Source organism: Macaca thibetana, chromosome 2 (assembly GCF_024542745.1).
Source record: "Macaca thibetana thibetana isolate TM-01 chromosome 2, ASM2454274v1, whole genome shotgun sequence".
NCBI classification, from domain to species: Eukaryota; Metazoa; Chordata; class Mammalia; order Primates; family Cercopithecidae; genus Macaca; species Macaca thibetana.
This window is the reverse complement of record NC_065579.1, coordinates 149,683,684-149,705,205: the sequence shown is the minus strand read 5'-3', so window position 1 is coordinate 149,705,205 and position 21,522 is coordinate 149,683,684. Positions and strand designations below refer to the sequence as shown.

Below are 21,522 nucleotides of genomic sequence, written 5' to 3'. Positions count from 1 at the left end.
AAACTCTCCCCCCTCTCTTCCTCCAACATCCTGCCCTCACTTATGTGGCTCTGGCCCATGATTTAGGACTTCAGGTGTATGTTTTTTTACACTTGGTCCAGTTGGTGGTGGGCAGGGAGGAAAGAAACTGAATAATAATTGTTGTTTAACCAGGAAAGCTGTGAGAAACTCAGCTACAGCTCAGCACGTTTTACCTCCTCCCTTTCACTCCCGCAAACAGCAAACAGCAATGAGCAGATACATTTTTACTTCAAAGAATGTCTGTGAAGTAGTTAGGAATTAGAAAATGTGTTTGCCAGACAGAAGCCTTCATTGCAGAGAATTTAGTATAACCAAGTCAGAGTCACTTCATACCAAGAGGAAAAGAGCTTTGTCACACAGACGCTAGCAGTGTCTCCATTGACACTGGAATCGGATGTCACTTGTGATGAGTTATCTGACTTAACCCCAGAACAGCTGTCTGAGCGGCCTGAAGATCCAGATGTTTTGGGGTCATACCAGGAGACTATACCACCCCTCTCGTGTGTCTGTGCTGTGAGACCCCAAATAAGCACCACGCACACAGTTACTAAATTAAGGATTATTAACAAGGGAGAAAAAAAATAAAATATATATGGTTAAAAAGCCAAGGGAGTGTCTGTATGTATAAAGAGCGAATCCAATTTGAAGACACCAGACCTAGGCAAATCCAGAAAACAATCTAATGCCTCAGGAGAATATCATGGATCAAGCTGGCATGGAAAGGCTCTCATGTCATGGAACAGGAATGAAAACACCTTATCTGCTTCTTCTAATGCTAACCATATAGAACTGCTGGATAAAATGTAATTTAAAAATTTTTAATATATAGCCTAGACTGGAAGCTCAGAAAGTAAATCCCAGAAATGAAGAGGAACCCATTCAATAAATGAATGAAACTTTCAGAAGTATTTGGTTTTGGAAAAAATAAAATAAAATAAAACAAAATAAAATTTAAAAATATAAAAAAAAAAAAACCCAAAAAACAAATGAATGGACTTAAAAGAATAGGTGGGGGCCGGGTGCAGTGGCTCACGCCTGTCATCTCAGCACTTTGGGAGGCTAAGGCGATTCACTTGAGGTCAGGAGTTCAAGACCAGCCTGGCCAACACAGTGAAACCCCATCTCTACTAAAAATACAAAAATTAGCTGGGCGTGGTGGCAGGCGCCTATAATCCCAGCTACTCAGGAGTCTGAGGCAGAAGAATCACTTGAACCCAGGAGGTGGAGGTTGCAGTGAGCTGAGATCGTGCCACTGCACTCCAGCCTGAGCAGCAGAGCGAGACTCAGTCTCAAAAAAAAAAAAAAAAAAAAAAAAGGTAGGAAATGGGCAGGCACTCATGCCAAGGACCCCTGCAATGCATCAGGCCTTGACTGAGGCCCTGCAGGCTTGGAGCAGGGTCTACCAGGAAGAGATGCTGAGCATCACTCCTGCACAGGGCTGAACACTGGAATAGGGCTCTCTGCATAAAGCCCAACACTACAATGAGCTGCTGTGCCACTAAAACCAGAAACAGAAAAACTCCAGCTACTGGTCCGGGAAAGCGGCACGGAAGCTGACCGTCTGTCACGAATGAGATGAATTACCCATAAAAACTGTAATTCCAGGCCTGAGCAACTGGAATACACTGCCTTTATGGTGAAGACATCTCCAGTTGAAAAGTTAACAGAAAAACTAGTCCCACGGTGAACCTGGAGATTCTCGACAGCAGCAAACATAAAACTGCTCTGCAGGGATGCCCCCACAACCTCCAGTGAAGATGTACTAATGAAAAGCTTACAAATTGCATGAAAAACAATTCATGAAGGCATGTCAGCAGGTCCAATACACTGACCTGCTGTGGATCCACCTGAAGGATCCACAATTCAAGAAACAGAAACAGAATAATTTAAAATACTTTAGGTCGGGCGCGGTGGCTCACCCCTGTAATCCCAGCACTTTGGGAGGCCGAGGCAGGTAGATCGCCTGAGGTCAGGAGTTCAAGACAGCCTGGCCAACATGGTGAAACCCCATCTCTACTAAAAAATACAAAAATTAGCTGGGTATGGTGGCATGTACCTGTAATCCCAGCTACTCGGGAGGCTGAGGCAGGAGAATCATTTGAACCCAGGAGGCACAGGATGCCGTGCTGCCTGGACTTGGGGAGACAAAGCTCAGCCTGCTCACCACGCCACAGTGTGCCCCTGCACTGCGTGTGCGCCCCAGCTTAGAGAAGAGAGCTTCACATAACTCAGGCCCGAGGTTTCCTTCCACACTCTCGTTCTTCACTGGACTTCCTGCCTTACAAGCAGCTTTTCAGTGTGCCTTGTACTCACTGTCAAGAGTTTTACTGTCTGCAACGGGTTCTGCCTTAGAGGACTGAGAGAGTAAGCTCTGAATAAGTAATGTGTCATAACTTTGAATATTTAAATGCTGTGCTCCTAGAGCCAGCCCTTGATTCTCTGCCAGCTTCCAATCTAGTGTCTCAGTCAGTGGAAGGGCCGTGGAAGAATGAAAGTGGGGACACACCCTATCTGTCTGGAGACAGGGCCCAATTAGGACAGAGGTGAAAAGAAGCAAATAAAATCACTATTCCAGATGAATTGAAAAAAGGCTTGATTAAGGCTTGCCGTTAAGATGCTGTTGCTCCTGGTAAGTAGTAAAATTTCAACAAAAAACATTTGGCACCCGGACTTAGTTGAAAAGGGCCTTGGAGATAGGATCAAAGTAATAATAGTCCCTGTGGACACCTGTCGCCAGGAGGAAGCTAAACCCAGCAAATGATGATGCCTAGTGCCTCTTCGTGGTTAAAGAATTTAGAGTTTCATTTGTATTTAAAACTTTTTCTTGTCTTACTGTTTTTCTACCAGTGTCAGTTCCCAATCCCTGGAGAAGATCTAAGTCAGCTTCTAGGAGATGTACAGAAGGATCCGGAGGGACTCAGAAGAGCCCATGCCACCAGCACACTAACTCACTCCCACCACCCAGCCCAACTTGGAGCTGGCAGCTCTGAAGGCTACCAAAGAGGACTTGTGGAGAGGGAAGGGCTCAGGGGTTTTCTCTTCCGTTGGTGGCAGCTGGAAGACCAAGAATTGAGAGTGGCATCACAAGATGGAAGGAGCTGCATCCCCGAGTTACTGCACGCAGAGCTTGCAAGGAAAGCAGCTCAGCCCTCATCAGATTTTGCACAAGAAAAAAAAAAAAAAACTTTCACTGTGTTCAGCCACTGAGATTTGGAGACTGTACATTACTGCCACATAGCCTACCATTATCCTCAGGTAAGCCTAGGAGATTGGGGTAGGGTGGTTTTGGAGCAGGTATTATTACTCAGCCTAAGGTAAAGTATCTGTGTTGTAGTGTGATTTTAATGGGGAAGAAGGCATTATATTAAATGCAAATGCAGGCCGGGTGCAGTGGCTCATGCCTGTAATCCCGACACTTTGGGAGGCCAAGGTGGGTGGATCATCTGAGGTCAGGAGTTCAAGACCAGCCTGGCCAACATGGTAAAACCCCATCTCTACTAAAAATACAAAAATCAGCCAGGTGTGGTGGCATGCACCTGTAATCCCAGCTACTCAGGAGGCTGAGGTAGAGGTTGCAGGGAGCTGAGATCGCGCTACTGCACTCCAGCTTGGGCAACAGAGTAAGACTCTGTCTCAAAAAAAAAAAAAAAAAGCAAATGCAGACTATAAAAGTAGTCTGGGCCGGGCGCGGTGGCTCAAGCCTGTAATCCCAGCACTTTGGGAGGCCGAGGCGGGCGGATCACGAGGTCAGGAGATCGAGGCCATCCTGGCTAACACGGTGAAACCCCGTCTCTACTAAAAAATACAAAAAACTAGCCGGGCGAGGTGGTGGCGCCTGTAGTCCCAGCTACTCGGGAGGCTGAGGCAGGAGAATGGCGTAAACCCGGGAGGCGGAGCTTGCAGTGAGCTGAGATCCGGCCACCGCACTCCAGCCTGGGTGACAGAGCCAGACTCCGTCTCAAAAAAATAAAAAAATAAAAATAAAAATAAAAATAAAAAAAGTAGTCTGTATTCATATTCCAGCTCTATCCCTTGCTGTTTGTATAATATTGGGTAAGTTATTCTCTCTAGGCCTCAGTGTCTGCATCTTTAACATCTGGCTTATACCTACCTTAGAAAACTCACCAGATTGTTATGAGATTTAAATGAGATAATCTATAGAAAATATTTAGTAAGGGCTTGACACTTAGTAAAAACTTAAGTCTTAGTTGTTCCCTATCTCATGACTAGTTTTGGACCTTACAACACAAACCCTCACTAAAGTTAAATACGGAGACAAGGAAAGCAAGAGTTGGAAGTTACCACTCACTGCAGTCACTTGCATAATCTTGACATTTAAAGGAACTCCTGAAAGACTAAAAAGGAAAGAAACCAATCTAGTAGAGGTTGTGTTTCATGGGCTGAAGAATGCAATCCCCTCATACAACCACCACCCCCAACATGCACACAAACACCCCATGGCAGAGACCTGCTCAATAATCCTATTTCTTCTGATTCCTGGGCATAGAGCTATACTAGTTCTCAGCCTCCTGGCTCAGTTCTGTTCCGTCTAATCACATGTGGGAGCAGGCATGGCAAAGGCCTATCCTCCTATGCATGACCCTCTAGGCAGCATGACCTTAGGAGCCATGTGTGGAAGATGGAAAGCCTGGAAGATGGAAGGCACCTAGGTCCCTGAGTCACTGCTTGCAGGAGAAGTTCCACAAATGAAGAGACCCAGTTGGACTTGAGGAGCAGGAAATAAACTTCCATCAAATTATACACCTTGTTATTATAGACTCTGTTGCAGCAGTTAGAGACACCTGTTTTCTAATAATATGTCAAATCTTTTCTAGTTCAGGTGTTTATGTTGAAAAAAAAAATGCTTACCTTTAAAATAGGATTTTAGTCTAATTATGTGAAAATAAGTTATAGTTATTTATAGAAAAACAACAGGGACAAATTTTGAATTCATTTCTCCCCAGGCACCTCAGTTACTACAAACAAGGGGAAAGTTTAAGTTGCCCTGCCTGCTGCCTCCCTGATAATCTGGATTCATCACTCCCTGAGGACATTTTCTGAATTCTATTAATGTGAGCAAGTGGTGCTGTGCATGGCAGGCAGGATAATCAAGGGGTTGTGATCATTTTATCTTTACAACCTTGTGACAGTTCACTCACTTCTTGACAGGTCAGGAAAGGAGAGAATGTATGCCTATCGTTAATCAAATTAAACACCTAAGCCTGGCCACCCCTCCTAACCATGCCTTCCTTAATTCTTTCTTTGAGCTAAATTTTCCTGCTACTCCATTCTCCCACCCTTAAGTACCCAACAGAAGGGCAAATGGTCGCTTACCCAATGCATGGATTGGTCTGGTACCTCGGTGCCGTGTAGGAGAAAGGAGAGATGTCCTTATCGACAAAAGACCCAAATCCCAACCGGAAGTTGCTGGTGAGCTTCCTCATCTCCTCCGCGAGTTTGGTGCCCAGGTTCCGGATAGTGTCCAAGTCATCCTTCATGGACAGGGAGAGGTCCATCAGGTAGTACAGGTCCACAGGATAGTCCTCTACCTGGCGAACCTGTAGCTGGAAGGTGGTCTTGTCACCTGCACCAACAGAGAGGCCACCCGTGTTAGAGGTCATGCAACCTGCTAAGGGCTGAGGGATGGGATTTGCTTTCAAAGCTAGTTCACCTCTTACTTTTCTTTAGTGATTGTGTGCCTCCCAGAAGATTTTTCTTGGAAGTAAAGTGCCTGAAGAGAATACGGTGCTGAGAATGGAGGCCTGGTTTCTCCTTCCCAAACACTCGGCTTAGCATTTATTTTTTTATTTTATTTTATTTTTTTAAGACAGAGTGTTGCTCTGTCACCCAGGCTGGAGTGCTGTGGGGCAATCTTGGCTCATGCAACCTCCGCCTCCCAGGTTCGAGTGATTCTCATGCCTCAACCTCCTGAGTAGCTGGGATTACAGGTACCCACCACCATGCCTGGCTAATTTTTGCATTTTTAGTAAAGACGGGGTTTCACCATGTTGACCAGGCTGGTATCAAACTCCTAGCCTCAAGTGATCCACCTACCTCAGCCTCCCAAAATGCTGGGATTACAGGTGTCAGCCACCACACTTGGCCTGGGCTTAGCATTTCTAAGGAAACTCCCTAACAGCCAGGCTCCTTGGTGGTGTTCTGTCTACTCAGCAACAAGGACCCTTGGGTAATCAGTGGACCGTGAACCAGACAATTTCATGAACACAAACTAGGTGGAGAATAGCCCACCAACCACACACCAACTCCAGAGAAAGACCCAGCCACGATGGGAATGTGTGTTTGAAACAAAAAGCAGGGAAGAAATGAACAAAAGAGCCTGAATGGGGAAGAACCAAGCTGGGGAGAGAGATGTGCAAGGCAAGGGAGGACAGAGAAACAAAGATGGTTGTTTAAAATACCCCAATGGGCCGGGCGCAGTGGCTCAAGCCTGTAGTCCCAGCACTTTGGGAGGCCGAGATGGGCGGATCACGAGGTCAGGAGATCGAGACCATCCTGGCTAACACAGTGAAACCCCATCTCTACTAAAAAAATACAAAAAACTAGCCGGGCGAGGTGGCGGGCGCCTGTAGTCCCAGCTACTCGGGAGGCTGAGGCAGGAGAATGGCGTAAACCTGGGAGGCGGAGCTTGCAGTGAGCTGAGATCCGGCCACTGCACTCCAGCCTGGGCGGCAGAGCGAGACTCCGTCTCAAATAAATAAATAAATAAATAAATAAAATACCCCGATGGGCAAAAATATGCATGCCTATGCCACGTCACCTGTTTTTGTTTCTATTTCCCTCACCATTTACCAGACTAGTATTTACTTTGGGGGGCATATTTGATGTTTCGGGACATCACAGGTACAACTCATTATCATCAGAAACTACAGATATAAATACAGGAAGACAGATTCCAAATTTTAGCTCTATCGAAAAAAGAAAACGAGAAGAGAAAAGATAGCACTAGATTTGTCTACCAGCTACAATAAGGTAGCCGACAGGCAGAGAAAAGCGGAATTAATTCAGAAGAAAAGAACAAAGAAAAAAGCCAGTGTCTGGCAGGTGTGGTCTTTGCTGTCTCACTCTATAGAGTTCAAAGAGAGGCTCAAGTCAGGGCAATAACTGGAAGACCCAGGCCAGGATAATGATCTTGAAATCATTTCATAATTTCTAAAAACAAATCACTTAGAACGAACTTTAAGGCTCAGTTCAACTCATATCTGCCTTGGGCTCATTAACCTTTCAGGAGTGCCAAGAGATGTCCTATTTATCCTGCAGTAGAACCGTCTATACATACTTGAAATTTGGATAGATTCTTTGTGTGTTTAGAGGCACTAGAGCAAAGATGGCCTCACTCCTGCCCAGCGAGTCTACACCTGACTTGCCGGCAGCCACATCTCAGAGCAACCAGTCTTTCATCTCAAGCTGACAACCAGCAAACTGAAGCCTTCTTTAACTTGTAGGGAACTCAATCCTCTATGCTTCCTCTCCTCCTCCCACCATGACAACAAGGCATATTTCACTAACTAGACCATAAAGAATCAAATAATCAAAAGATTTTAGTTCAAGTTCCAGCCCTGTCCCTTGAGCAGGAGTGCAACCTGGGCCTGAAATATAAAATGGAATATATTTCAAGTTTCTTGAAATATAAAATGGAAATAAGAACAACGCTCACAGCATCAATTAAGCCTATTTATTATGCGCTCATGAGGGAGAGCAGTGTTTTATGAGTAGTACAGGCTTGCACAGATGAAGTATGATTATGATCATTACTGCCTGTAGTCAGAGTGGCAGCTCTGAACCTGCTTCTCCTGACTTGTCTTTGCGTGTACTGTTCTAGGTGCCTCAGGACTGATGGAGTTTGAGTTGCCTATTGGTATAAGCCTATTTTTTTAAACCATGAGTCTGACTCAAACAGAGGAATGTTCAAGTTTTTCTTCCAGAATGAATTCCAGGCTGCTGCAGTGTCTGCCTTTGGTCAGACGGACACAGCCGGTCCCGCCAGAGGGCTCCTTGGGTGCCACATCATAGTGAGGGAGGGGCGGGGGGGGGAGTTGGGGGGAAGGGAGCTCCCTCCTTGGCCCTTGCATGGGCAGGCAACAGACCCCAAACGGCCAGAGCCTGCAATCCTATTTCCTTTGCCTGATGCCATGATCTTTTCGTAGGTCTTCTGCATTTTCTGCCACCTGTCCCCACAAGTTCCCACCTCCAACTTACTTTATCCAAAATCTACTTCTACTTTTTTATGAATTATAAGAAATTAACAGATGGGCACTTTAAAACCAGGAAACAAATAATTGCCTTGGATTCTGGGAGGTGGAGAGGCATCTATGAGATAGAGGCTTGGAAGCAGGAGAGTTGGGTTTGAATCCAGACCCGGTCACCAAGGACTAGGGAGAACTCAGGCTCCTTTCAACTCACTGCTCAGTTTCTACATCAGTCAAGTAGGGAGGATATTAACTATTGTAGGGATTAAAAGAGATAAACACCGCACAAATGTTCCTATACAAAGAAAACTTTGGCCTTGGTTTTCCCAAAAGTCAATTACTGAAGCAATTTCCTGTGAGGATAAAAAGAGAGACAGCAAATCCTGCCAGCAACTTGAATTTCAACAGCTACAGCCTTGGGCATACAAATTTAACCCTAAATTTTCCAGACATGAAGGCTGAGGGAAACAAGGCATGATATATAGGTCCCTTTGTATTTTAAGAGGCTATCTATTCTGAAGCAAGAAACTTCTTGGCATTACATTCTAAGAGAAATTCATCAGTAAGAAAACACACACACACACACACACACACACACACACACACCCCTTCCCAAAGGAAGGCTGAAGTTGTTAAAAAGAAATACTGTCCCATTTTTCCAGAAAGAGAGGGATGTAAGAAAGACGGTAACACCACTGATGTTCAGAATGAGGATTTATTGCTGCCTCTAATATGCTTGATTTTAAATGCCACAGACTCCTGAATAGGCGGTGGCAATGACAGAATGTTCTGTCAGCAGATCCTGGAGGGACTGACATTCCTGGTCAGATCCGTGCTGTGGGAGTTAAGCTTCCAGTGTACCAACAACTCCCCAAAAAGGGAGGCCTCTAACGTTAGCAGCTTGAAGGTGAAGCCATTACTGCATGTGAAGTGCACTTTCTGCTGAGAGAAGGTCTTGGGTATGTGTTCCACTTTTGGGTACACTTCCGGAACCGTGCACGCTTAAGCACTCTCCTCCCTTCCAACTCTTTCCCGGCCATGCTGCTTTCCTTTAAAAATACCTGAGACTTTAAGCCAGTCACCACCTCCTGCTGCCTAGCAGTATGGGAAGCGCTTCTCGTCTTTAATCTGCCTGTCTTGGTCTGTGCCTGTCTCTGGTGACACCATTCCGGCCCATGTGTCAGGATTCATCCTTCTCTGTTCCTTCCCTCTCCACTTAGGGTCTCTACAGGCTCAAGTATCCCTGTGGCTATATCCCCTCTCTCTGGGGCTGTTCCATGTAATTCCTGCCAGCCTCGGAACCAGGAGCAGGACCAGAGAAATGGCAAACTCAAAAGAGAAGTTGATCACCTTGCACCTGTGACGTGCCACCCCAGGCAGCCCCTCTCATGTCCTTCTGCTTGTTCCTGGTTCCAGAGTACCCAGCTCCAACTGCATTTTGTACAGAATTTCTGTGCTGCTCAGTTTGTAAGTGCAGGTTCTTCCACTATAATCAGGTATCAACTAGCATTCCATCTGAAATGTATTTTTAAAGCTTTCTTCTCTCTGCCTTGCCTTTAATAAAAAGTGAAAAGTTGGCATTTTCCTTAGGGATATATATCAAATAACAAACATTTCTAGAGAGTGAGTTGAGAATTTCAGCAAAAACTTTTTTTTTTTGAGACAGGGTCTTGTTCTGTCACCCAGGCTAGAGTACAGTGGCACAACCACAGCTCACTGTAGTCTCAACCTCCCGGGCTCAAGCAATCCTCCCGCCTCAGCCTCCCAAGTAGCTGGGACTATAAGCACGTGCCATCATGCCTGGCTAATTTAAAAATTATTAGTAGAGACAAAGTCCTGCCATGTTGCCCACGCTGGCCTCAAACTCCTAAGCTCAAGTGATCCTCCCCCTCAGCCTCCCAAAGTGCTGGGATTAAAGCCACATGCCCAGCCTCAAAAACTTTTTTTTAATTTTTATTTTTTCTGCTTTCTTATTTTCCCTCAGGTTTCCTGTCTTTGAGCCAAAAACTCTTAAGACTGATTTTGTTCAAAGTGTTAAGACAAAGTAGTACCTCAGCAAATAAAGATCCTTGCCATCCCAAAATAAATGCAAGTGGTTTTTGATTCCCTAGAAGTACTATTCTGTGCTGGAAACTGAAAGAAAGAAGGGAAACATAAAAATCAACTCTATTATAACAGGACTACAACTGAACAGAAAATTAGGGCCCTGGTGCACACATTATAAATGAGCAGACAGCTCTGACAGTCACTACAGCAGAAGGCACTTAGTGTCCCAGGATTAAATCCAGATCTAGAACCAAAGTATTGCCTCACTGGTCTAGAACAAGGATGCCAGGCTGACTGCACCCCCTCCCCACCTCAGAATTGTGACTGTTGACGGATGGAATAAAGGAACAAGTCACCTGAAGGCATGGTTGTCTTCCACAGTGTCTGCCTCCAAGCCCAGGGCTCTATACCTCTAATTTCCTTTAAAATAACCCCTTATCCAGCCATCATCAAAATACTTTCTTCATCTATTTAAGCTATCTACACTGTCACCCAGGGTGGCAACTTTATTGCAAAAGCAATACCTAAAAACTGGCACTTCCAAGTAGAACCTGGAAGAAGAAGGGAGGAAAAAAACAGGGGCTGGCAGGAAACCCAGAAGCAACCAATCACCTGTGGTTTAGTTAATAGTATTGTAACCGTGTTGGTTTCCTGGTTTTAATAAAGTACTCTTGTTATATTAAGATGTTATCATTGAGGGCAGCAGAGGAAGGTACACAGAAGATCTCTGTGTTATTTTTGCAACTTCTTGTAAGTCTAAAATTGTTTCAAAATGTAAGAAAGCTACCAATCAAGGGTCATTTTTTAAGAAGTTAAAGGACTGAGGCCAATAATGACTTATAAACCCTTCTTAATTGCTCAGTGTTTCAAAACCACCTTTAGCTTTTGACCATTCTCAATAAGCTTTACTTTCAAGTTTATGTACTTTCTTAAGGATTTTATGCTCTTTGTTAATGATTTTTTCTAAGGTTCTTATCCTGACATGTAGTTTCCAGTATGGAAATAAAATGGAAAACATGATCCTATATTTACACAAAATCTTGCCTAAAACTTGGCAGTCCTTCAAAAAGTTAAACATAGAATTACCATATGACCCAGCAATTCCACTCCTAGCTATAGACCCAAGATTATTGAAAACATATGTCCCCATAATAGTGTGTACATGAATGTTCATAGCAGCATTAGTCATAATTGCCCCAAAGTATAGGATGTTAACTGTGGGGTTATTAAAACAAAAGAAAAAAGAATTGCCCAAAGTAGAAACAGCCCAAATGTCCATCAACTAAAATATACATATACAATGGAATATTATTTGGCCATAAAAAGGAATGAAGTACATGCTACAACATGGATGAACCTTGAAACATGTTGCTAAGTGAAAGAAATCAGCTAAAAGAGCCACACATTATACGATGTATAGGAAATGCCCAGAATATGCAAAACTATATAGAGAGAAAGTAGACGGGTGTATAGCAGGGGCTGAAAGGGGAGGGTGGGAGACAGTAGGGTAGGCAGTCACTGTTCATGGGTGTGGGACTTCTTTTTGGGAAAATGTTCTGGAATTAGACAGTGGTGTTGACTGTACAATCTTGCAAATATGCTAAGTATACCTTAAAATGGTGAATCTTATGGTCTGTGAATTATATCTCAATTTAAAAAAATTTAAAAGTCCTGCTTAAAGTAGATAGAAATTCTTTTTATTTCCTTCCTGAGACTTACCTTGGAACAATTACTTTGCCTTCATGAAGTGTCTTTCATATTATGCTGAGGCCTGTCCTTGATTAGTCTGCAATAAGTCTGGCAAAGTCTTATATTTCACTCAACAAATAACTATTACGAGGCATGGGGGGTAGGGCAAGGGAGGAGACACAAAAGCATTTCTAAAAATATACAATGGAGGCCCAGCGCGGTGGCTCATGCCTGTAATCCCAGTACTTTGGGAGGCTGAGGTGGGCTGATGACTTGAGCCCAGGAGTTCGAGACCAGCCTGGCCAACATCGTGAAACCCCGTCTCTACTAAAAATACAAAAATTAGCCAGGTGTGGTGGTGTGTGCCTCTAGTCCTAGCTACTCAGGAGGCTGAGGCATAAGAATCGCTTGAACCTGGGAGGCTGCAGTGAGCTGAAATTATGTCACTGCACTCCAGCCTGGGCAACAGAGCGAGACTCTGTCTCTCTCTCTCTATATATATATAGATAGATATATGAAAAACCAACCCCTATGTAACTGAAAGCCCTCTCCAGAGTCAGGGGGGAAATACCCTGAGGCAAATATGCATTTTGCATAACTGAAAATTTTGCTAACTGTGACATACCATTTTTCTCTCCCCCCAAATAAATTCTTGGGGTTTGCCTGCACTTCTCTTTGTAAATGTTAAAATTATATTTTCAAAATTTTAACAGGCATCATTGGTTTCAAGTGTTTCTACATTTGGGAAACATATTCACAATGCTTGTAGGTCTTAGGAACTCGTATTTTCATCAGATCTCTTCCTAGTCTTCATCTCTTCAGACTGAACCCTCTTCATAGTCTGGGTGTGTTTCCAGAAGGCAGTCAGCTCCTCCATCCACTTGACACCCCCAGCACTGGGCTCTCCACCATGATACCTTCCACAAGACAGAGCTGTACACAGCACCCACACCGTATTTTTGTATAAACATAGGGTCATGGTTTCCATTTTATTTCTAATACCAGAAACCATATCATAATAATGCTTAGCAGGAGATGTAACTATGCCAAATAAGAATGATTTTTTTCTTTAATTGAGCATATATTGAGTTTTATGCATAAATATGGGATTGCATACAAACCGGCCGTTACTCAAATCACTTGCTTTTTATTTTGGGTTCTTGTTGTTGTTGTTGTTGTTGTTTAGAGTCTCACTTTCATCCAGGCTGGAGCCTCAAACTCCTGGGTTCAAGGGATCCTCCCACCTCAGTCTCCCCCATAGCAACGGGGTCTCACTATGTTGCCCAGGCTGGTCTCAGATTTCTGACCTCAATCGATCCTCTCTCCTTAGCCTCCCAAACCACTGAGATTACAGGCATAAGCCACCTTACCTGGCCTTCTCTAACTCTTCTACAGGGACTGCCGTAAAGGCCAGTTGGTAGTCAAACCAGACAACCATCTCTGCTCACACTCACACCTTAATTCTGATTTTAAAAACTGGAATTATTAAAGTGTGGACATCTTTGGATTTGTGTGATGCAACTCTTTCCTAAGTTAAGTCTACCCTAAAGAAGAGAGATTTGCCACCATAAAGGATACTTTTTGGAGAGAACACCACAGGCTTTGAGAGCTATTCTAGGTAAGGAGTTCCAAAAATGTAAATTAAAACCTTCCTCCACAATGGCTCTGAAACTACAAACTCTTTCGGAGGTGTGAATTTTTGTCCTCATTTTCAAAGATTATTGAATGAAAATAGCACAATTATACATACCTTATGATAATAAGTATATGAAAAATACAAAGAGGTGAATAAAGACAGAGGACATAGTAAAAATGAAAAATAATATTATGTTAAAGTGGATTATTTTTCTAGAATTTCATGTGCTATTGCTATACTGTTACTATGATAAAAAAGAAGATATGGCATTCATATTAGTCAATACACTATTCTTATACAACACAATGTTCCAATATATTAATAGTCTACAACAACTCCTATATCCCCTTTAGGTCCAAACCCTTGACCCTGAGCCTGTCTTCATATAAGAGATTTCTCTTTCCCCAGAGGACATCACCAACCATCTGCCCACATAAAGGTTCAGCTGACTTTTTTCTACCCACTCACCAGCTCTGTAAGAGTTCCCTTCCTTTTCTCTCTCAACTCAGTATCTCACTAAAAAGGCTGAGTGTCGCTGACAGTGAGAAGGTTTGCAAAAATCCTAACTTCAATTAATCTCAACACTGATTCCTGAACAGGCAACCCAATAGTTTAGGCTTCTCTATCCAGCAGGGCCATCTTACGCTCTTCTTTTGTTTCTTATTTTCAAGACAATTAAAATAGACAAAATAAAACATTTCTCAACTTATGATGACTTGCAGCTCTTTCTTGAAAAACTCATGGTGCAGACCATACGATGACAACCACAACAACAACAAGCTTTACTGAGTGCTTGCCACATGCAGCATTGTGCTAAATCCATTTCTGAGGCACTGAGCATCCCTGGTCAAACCTCCATCTGGCACCCTTGGCCACTGCTCTTTGAAAATAATAAAAATTTTAACTTTGAAAAGTTCACTGATACAAAAAGTCCCATTTAAGCCTCTGAACACACCCGTGAGGAACAAAGGTGACAAAGACCCTAAGATGCTGAGAGATGGAGTAACTTGCCCAGGGCCTCCGAGCTAGGGACAGAGGCAGAGCTAGAACCCAAGAGAGCCAGCCAGATCCATGATCTTTCCACTGCTATAAGCTTCCCTGGAGTCTACATAAACCATCTACAAACAGTTACTGCCAATGGTTTCCTAGACCATGGGATAGAAGAAAACGGCAAAAAATCAGTGAAATGTGAAAAAATCTGCCCCTTCCCAATAGCATAATACTTTCCAATTTAGCCACGTGCACATCCAACCCTTTGACATTGTAAGGCTTCTAATATGCAGAATATTCGATGACAAAAGTGGTGAACTAGAAACAACCACGGGTTTGTGGTTACCAAGACCTGGGGCTGAATCGATTCACCACTTACTAACTGAGAGACCTTGAGCAGGTTGTTTCCTTGTGTGTAAAATGAGAGCTACCTGGCAGGGCATGGTGGTTCATGCCTGTAACCCCAGCACTTTGGGAGGCCGAGGAGGGTAGATCACCTGAGGTCAGGAGTTCAAGGCCAGCCTGGCCAACATGGTGAAACCTTGTCTCTACAAAAAAAAAAAAAAAATTAGCTGGGCATGGTGGTGCACGCCCAGCTACTAGGGAGGCTGAGGCAGAAGAATCTCTTGAACCGGGGAGGTGGAGGTTGCAATGAGCCAAGATTGTGCCATTGCACTCCAGCCTGGGTGACAGAGCGATATTCCATCTCAAAAAAAAAGATAGCTACCTTAAAGTTAGGTCAAGTGGTTAGCACATAGTAGGTATGCAAAACTGTTTATTTGTATTACATTACAAGTAATTATATTACCATTTCCTTATATTAAGCAACTCTAAGGTTTGCAGGTTCCGAGGGTCACAAAAAAAAAATATCCACTCTAAAAGTTTGTCCTTCCAGAATGCTACAGACTCAAATGGAATTTGCTGATGGGGAAAAACACTTTTTCCTAAAAGTGGCGTGTTTCCTGAGCAACTTGCATTCACTAAGGAGTAAATCTACCAGCATCCTCCTAGAATAAACCACAGCATTATTCACAATAGCCAAAAGCTGAAGACAACCTAAATGTCCATTGACAGACAAATGAATAAACAAAATGTGATACACCCATACAATGAAATATTACTCAGCCAAAAAAGGAATGAAGTTCTGACATATGCCAAAACATGTGTGAAACTTGAAAACATTACACTTAGTGAAATAAGTCAAACTTCAAAGGACAAATACTGGATGATTCCACTTATGGTAGGTACCTGGACTAGTGAAATTCAGAGTCGGAAAGCAGAGTGGGCAGCCACTACACCCTGAATGACTGTAATTTCTGCCATCAGTTGCTCCCTGATTTAAACAAAATTTAAAAATAAAAATAAATGAAGAATAAAAAATAAAGTAGAATGCCGATTACCAGGAACCAAGGGAAAGAGAGGATGAGGAATTAATGTTTAATGGGTATAGATTTTCTGTTTAGGACAATGAAAATGTTCTGGAAATAGATACTGCTGATGTTTATACAATATTGTAAATTTACTTAATGCTGCTGAACTGTACACTTGAAAATGCTTAAAATGGTAAATGTTATGTATATTTCACCCCAATTGTTTAAAAATAGCAAAGATCTTCCTCTGTCCACAGAGCCTATCCACAGACACATCAATAAGAACATACTCTGCTTCCTGAGGTCTGAGCCTCACCTCCCCATCACCATCTCGTGACTCTGTTCTCAGCCTGGCCTGACTCACTGTCCCATTACTAACAAGTCCCACCTCCTCCATGGGCCTTCCTGATCCCAGAGCATCTAGCCCTTTCTGTGGGCAACTCACCGGGCCGGAGGTTCACAGCAATCTCCTGTGGTGTCATCTGAATGACGTCCCAGCCCGCAGAGCCCGAACCCTTGCTGCTGAGGGGCAGGCTCCTCAGGATATGGAAGCTGCTGGCTGGGCTCTCTATCTCACCTCCACAGCCATTTCTGACAAGGTTGGCCCTCAAGTCACACCGAGAGGTGATGGACCGTGGGCTTCCGAAGTCCTAGGCAGGGAAAAAGAGGAAGAGAGTAGGAGGTGGTCAGGATGTCTCCCGAAAACATGGCATGCTGTGGCTGCGTCTCCATCCGGTTGACCTTAAATTCTCTACTTTCCATTTTCATTGTCTCAAAGTGGAGGAAATGGTAATCCCTATTCCAGGTGCTTCACCAAGTATTGTAAGGATTAACTGAGCTGCTGGATATTAAAGTATTTTGTAAACTGTAAACACATAATAAAAATGTTCGGTTTAATTGTTATTTTGATGGTTAAAATGTTCCTAACTGCCTACATGATAAGCAAGAGAAGAAACAGAAATGATCACAAGTTGTATAGCTAAAATTTTTAAAAAGTTGTTATATATTGCTGGGCGTGGTGGCTCATGCCTGTAATCCCAGCTATTTGGGAGGCTGAGGTGGGAGGATCACTTGAGATCAAGAGTTTGAGACCAGCCTGGACAACATGGGACCTCAACTCTAAAAATAAATAAATAAGTAGACGAAATAATATATAGTTAAATAAATAAGATGACATATAAGTGGCTGAGAAGTCTTCCCTTGGGCATTCAAGAGTTAACCTTTAAGCTGTTCACTTATCATCTTTCACTGGCATTGGATGCTGAATAATCATTCAGGAGAACAACGTGGCAGTGCAGGTCATATCCACTGACCCAGTGCTCTGCTCTAAGAAACTTATCACAAGAAAATCATCTAAAGAGAAAGGAGAAACTCTTTGTGATGTATATGGCAGTATTATTTGTAATATAATCTTTAAAACTTGCAAACCTAAATCCTTAAACCATAACAATAACATAGCATATCACTTCAATAGATGACAGTCATTACAAATAATTATGGGAATTAAGAAGAAATTTAAAATCTTTACACTAAGGAAGAAAAAAAATCCCAGAATATAGAATTGTATTTATTAGGATTTAAAAGAAAAATTTTAAATGAGGTGCTATAATAAAGTGACGAAAACATTTTTGTTTTTATCTTTGTTGTTTGATAACAACACATTGATAGGAAAAGTCTTTCTTTGGGTTTGGGAGAAAGCTGGACGTCAGAACAACTCAACCTCATTTGGGACAGCAGGAGGTTAAGGTATTAATTTTTAAATGAAACAATATACTTTGTTATAAAACATGAAGCTTCCCTGGTCATTTCCAGCAAAGGGGTTTTTAATGGCAAAGCAAGCCCAGGCTTCTCTCTGAGCACCTTTTCACTGGTGAATGTAAAAAACAAGATCCTCCCCCGCCCGCCTCCCGCTCTGGCAGGCTGGAGGCCAGTGCTGTCCTATGAGTCTTTCTGGAGGAGTTAGGACATTGGTCTCTTCCTCTTCCCTCTGGAACACTTTGCCAGAAGCCTCACGTGAGTCAGCATCCCTTGACCACTTTGTTAGAAGCCAGACTGCTGGCAGAGGCACAAAAATCAGAGGAATGCACCCTCCCTCAAGGTCTTAGATATCCTAGAACTATCCAATGCCCTTTAGAATCCTTGTAAAATTCAAGATTAAGAAGTCAGCCTGGTGTGGTGGCTCACACCTGTAATCCCAGCACTTTGACAGACTAAGGCAGGAGGATCATTTGGGCCGGGAGTTCAACGCTGCAGTGAACTGCGATTGTGCCACTGCACTCCAGCCTGGGCAACAGGGCAAGAGCCTGTCTCAGAAAAACAAAAAGCAAACACAAAAAAGAACAAGAAGTCAAGAAGATACTGCAGTGCTTTTAAATAAGTAAAGCCAGAGGTATTGTCCTAAGCCTATGGTATGTTTGTTTGTTTTCTGGGTTTTTCTTTTTTAAAATAATGATTTTTTTATTTGTGCACTAAATCCCCAAGGATCTTGCCTGTCAACAACCTCCAGGACTACACCAAAGGTGTAAGTGGCTCCATAAACATTTGTTGTGAAACAAGGTTAGAAAAATGAGTTTTCTGGCCAGACATGGTGGCTCATGCCAGCATTTCAAGAGGCTGAGGCGGGAGGATTGCTTGAGCCCAGGAGCTCCAGGCTGCAGTGGGCTACGATCCTTGCCACTGCACTCCAGCCTGAGCGACAGTGAGACTTTGTTAAAATAAATAAATATATATACACACACACACACACATACACACACATATATATACACACACTCACACATTATACACACACACACACATATTATTCTGGCCTTACATTTTTTTTTTTTTTTTTTTTTTTGAGACAGTGTCTTGCTCTGTCACCAGACTGAAGTGCAGTGGTACAATGTCAGCTCACTGCAACCTCCGACTCCCTGGTTCAAGCGATTCTTCTGCCTCAGCCTCCTGAGTAGCTGGGATTACAGCCACGCGCCACCATGCCCAGCTAATTTTTGTATTTTTAGTAGAGACAGGGTTTTACCATGTTGGCCAGGATGGCCTCGATCTCCTGACCTTGTGATCTGCCCGCCTCGGCCTCCCAAAGTGCTGGGATTATAGGTGTGAGCCACCGCGCCTGGCCTCTGGCCTTAGATTTAAAAGCAGAGCTTTCTAAATGGGGTTCCAGGTGGTCAAGCTTGACTCTCATATAGCAGTTCTAGTGAAGCAGTGAGAAGAAAAACACAGGGTTTGGGAAAAGGAGGGGTAACAACCTGAGGGCCCTGCCAGTTTGGTTCTGCTGTCTTGAGCTGTCTGAAGTAGATGTCTAATTAGCTTTCCAGAGCTTGAAGAGCTCAGCGACTTGCCTGCCCAGTGCTTACTCTGCTAGAGAATCTCTGAATTTCTCACTGGCGAACTGAGCCTTGCTATCCAGCCCCTCTGCTTCTGAGGACCTGACTATACTTGGCCCAGTTCTGTTTGTCAAGGTGCACCTGTTTTGATCAGTCCAGTGCACAGCCCCACCACCAGGGTGGCAATGGAAGCATGGTCAGTCTCCTCAGAGTAATGGGAACCCCTGACACACTTCCTATGGGTCTGGACCAGCTTACACTCTGGAATAGACCAGGACACAGAGCCAACCTGCTTCACCTAAGCAGGAGGCAGGTGCACAATTCCTTTAGGTTGGTCAATGAGATGATCCCCCCACTGCTGGGATACATGCACTGGCAGTGAACTTCATCTGAGCTTCCCAACATCCTGCTCAAAGGGATTTTTGATGGACACTACCCATCATTGATCAAGGACTTGTACAGGGCCAAATGTATCTGCTGGGACCATCAGGAGACTTAAAGTCCAAATCATATTTCCCAGGCCTGAAGAACTGTGAGGCAGCCAGATAAGTGCCGATTATAACCCTAGTTGTGTCGTTGGCTTTCCCAAGTGCACACTGTAGCAGCTCTGGGGCTTCTTTATTCTCCAGGATGTTAGGAGCAAAGCCCTCTTCATGCCCTTTATTGGCAGCGGCTTTCCCATGTTTCTCCTTAAAAACATTCTTCAGCTAAGGTTGTGATAAATCTCAGCTCCAGTGCATACGAGGCTTCCCTGAAGTTAGCTGCATTAACAACAAGAATCATGGGCTCCTGCACTGTCACCTGGTTGCCAGTGTGGAAACCACTATTAATCACATTAAAGCTGCAACTTGCAGGGTTGCACTGACTTCGGAAGTGCAGACCGAGTCAGCAACGTGATGGTACAAAGGGAGTCCTATTCTCAGTAACTCCAGCTTTATAGACAGCAAAGGATACCCCATATGCCATGTGGACCAAAGTTAGATTTCTTCTCAGTGCCATGCATCTCTATTATCAGTGTCAAAGTTCGCTTTCTTGCTACCTGGGTCAGGCCATGTGGTTTTATTGACATGCTCAATAACTTTGAGACGTCTTTACCTATATATCGAGTCCTGTCATTATTGTCCCAGAGCTCTAGGGACTCAGAGCCACTAGCTGAGGCACCACGGGGCACGACAGGTCCGAAGAAGCTTTTGAGGGTAAGACAGCTGCCTTAACACGGAAATTCCCCCTAAGAGGTGAAGATCTCTTTTGGCACAGAGTCCAAAAAATTGCTGTGACTAATTTCTTTTGATTGATTTATTTTTGACCCGATAAGGAATGAGTAAGCATAACTGATTTGTAGCTATAGGTTCTTATTGCCCAAGAAAAGGAACTGAGAGTGCTGCAGACCTCAGCAGAGGGAGTCAGGCCACAAGCCAAGAGCTTCTCCTCTATTCCGTGTGCTCCTTTCTAAGTATTTTTGTTTTTATTTTTATTTTTGAGACAGAGTCTCACTCTGTCACCCAGGCTGGAGTCCAGTGGTGCAATCTCAGCTCACTGCAACCTCCGCCTCCTGGTTCAAGTGATCCTGCTGCCTTAGCCTCCTGAGTAGCTGGGATTACAAGCGTGTGCTACTATGCCTGGCTAATTTTTGTATTTTTAGTAGAGATGGCGTTTTGCCATGTTGACCAGGCTGGTCTCGAACTCCTGACCTCAGATGATGACCGTGGCCGCCCAAAATGCTGGGATTACAGGCATGAGCCACAACACCTGGCCTAGATATTTTAATTTTGAACAAGGGTAGATGCATATTTAAAGAGAGAAAACCAAAATGACAGAGACCAGGGGCATATCTAGTAATGGCTATGACCTTCCAGGTATACAAACATTATAAATCAGGAAAACGTCTCTTAACCTTTAGTAGTTTAAGGTAAAAAAAAAAAACAAAAACAAAAGTGAGAGAGAGAGAAAAAAGAAAGAAAGAAAGAGAGAAAGAAAGAAAGAAGAAAGAAAAAGAGAAGGAAAGAAAGAAAGAAAATGTCTCAAGACCTATATTTCTTTCTTTTTTTTTTTTTTTTTTTTTTTTTTTTGAGATGGACTCTTGCTCTGTCGTCTAGGCTAGAGTGCAGAGACACCATCTCAGCTCACCGCAAGCTCCACCTCCCGGGTTCATGCCATTCTCCTGCCTCAGCCTCCCAAGTAGCTGGGACTACAGGCACACACTACCATGCCTGGCTAATTTTTTGTATTTTTGGTAG

General features: G+C 43.6%; 1 protein-coding gene across 1 annotated transcript in view; it reads right to left on the bottom strand.

Annotated features, from left to right (window-relative positions):
• Nucleotides 1-21,522, bottom strand: part of ITGB5 (integrin subunit beta 5) — a 122,592-nt gene that overhangs the window by 78,319 nt on the left and 22,751 nt on the right. The window contains exons 3-4 of the mRNA XM_050781635.1: nucleotides 16,405-16,609; nucleotides 5,356-5,605 (exon numbers count right to left, since the gene is read on the bottom strand). Of these exons, the coding sequence (XP_050637592.1) occupies nucleotides 5,356-5,605; nucleotides 16,405-16,609 (455 nt within the window). The remainder of the gene's footprint in view (nucleotides 1-5,355; nucleotides 5,606-16,404; nucleotides 16,610-21,522) is intronic.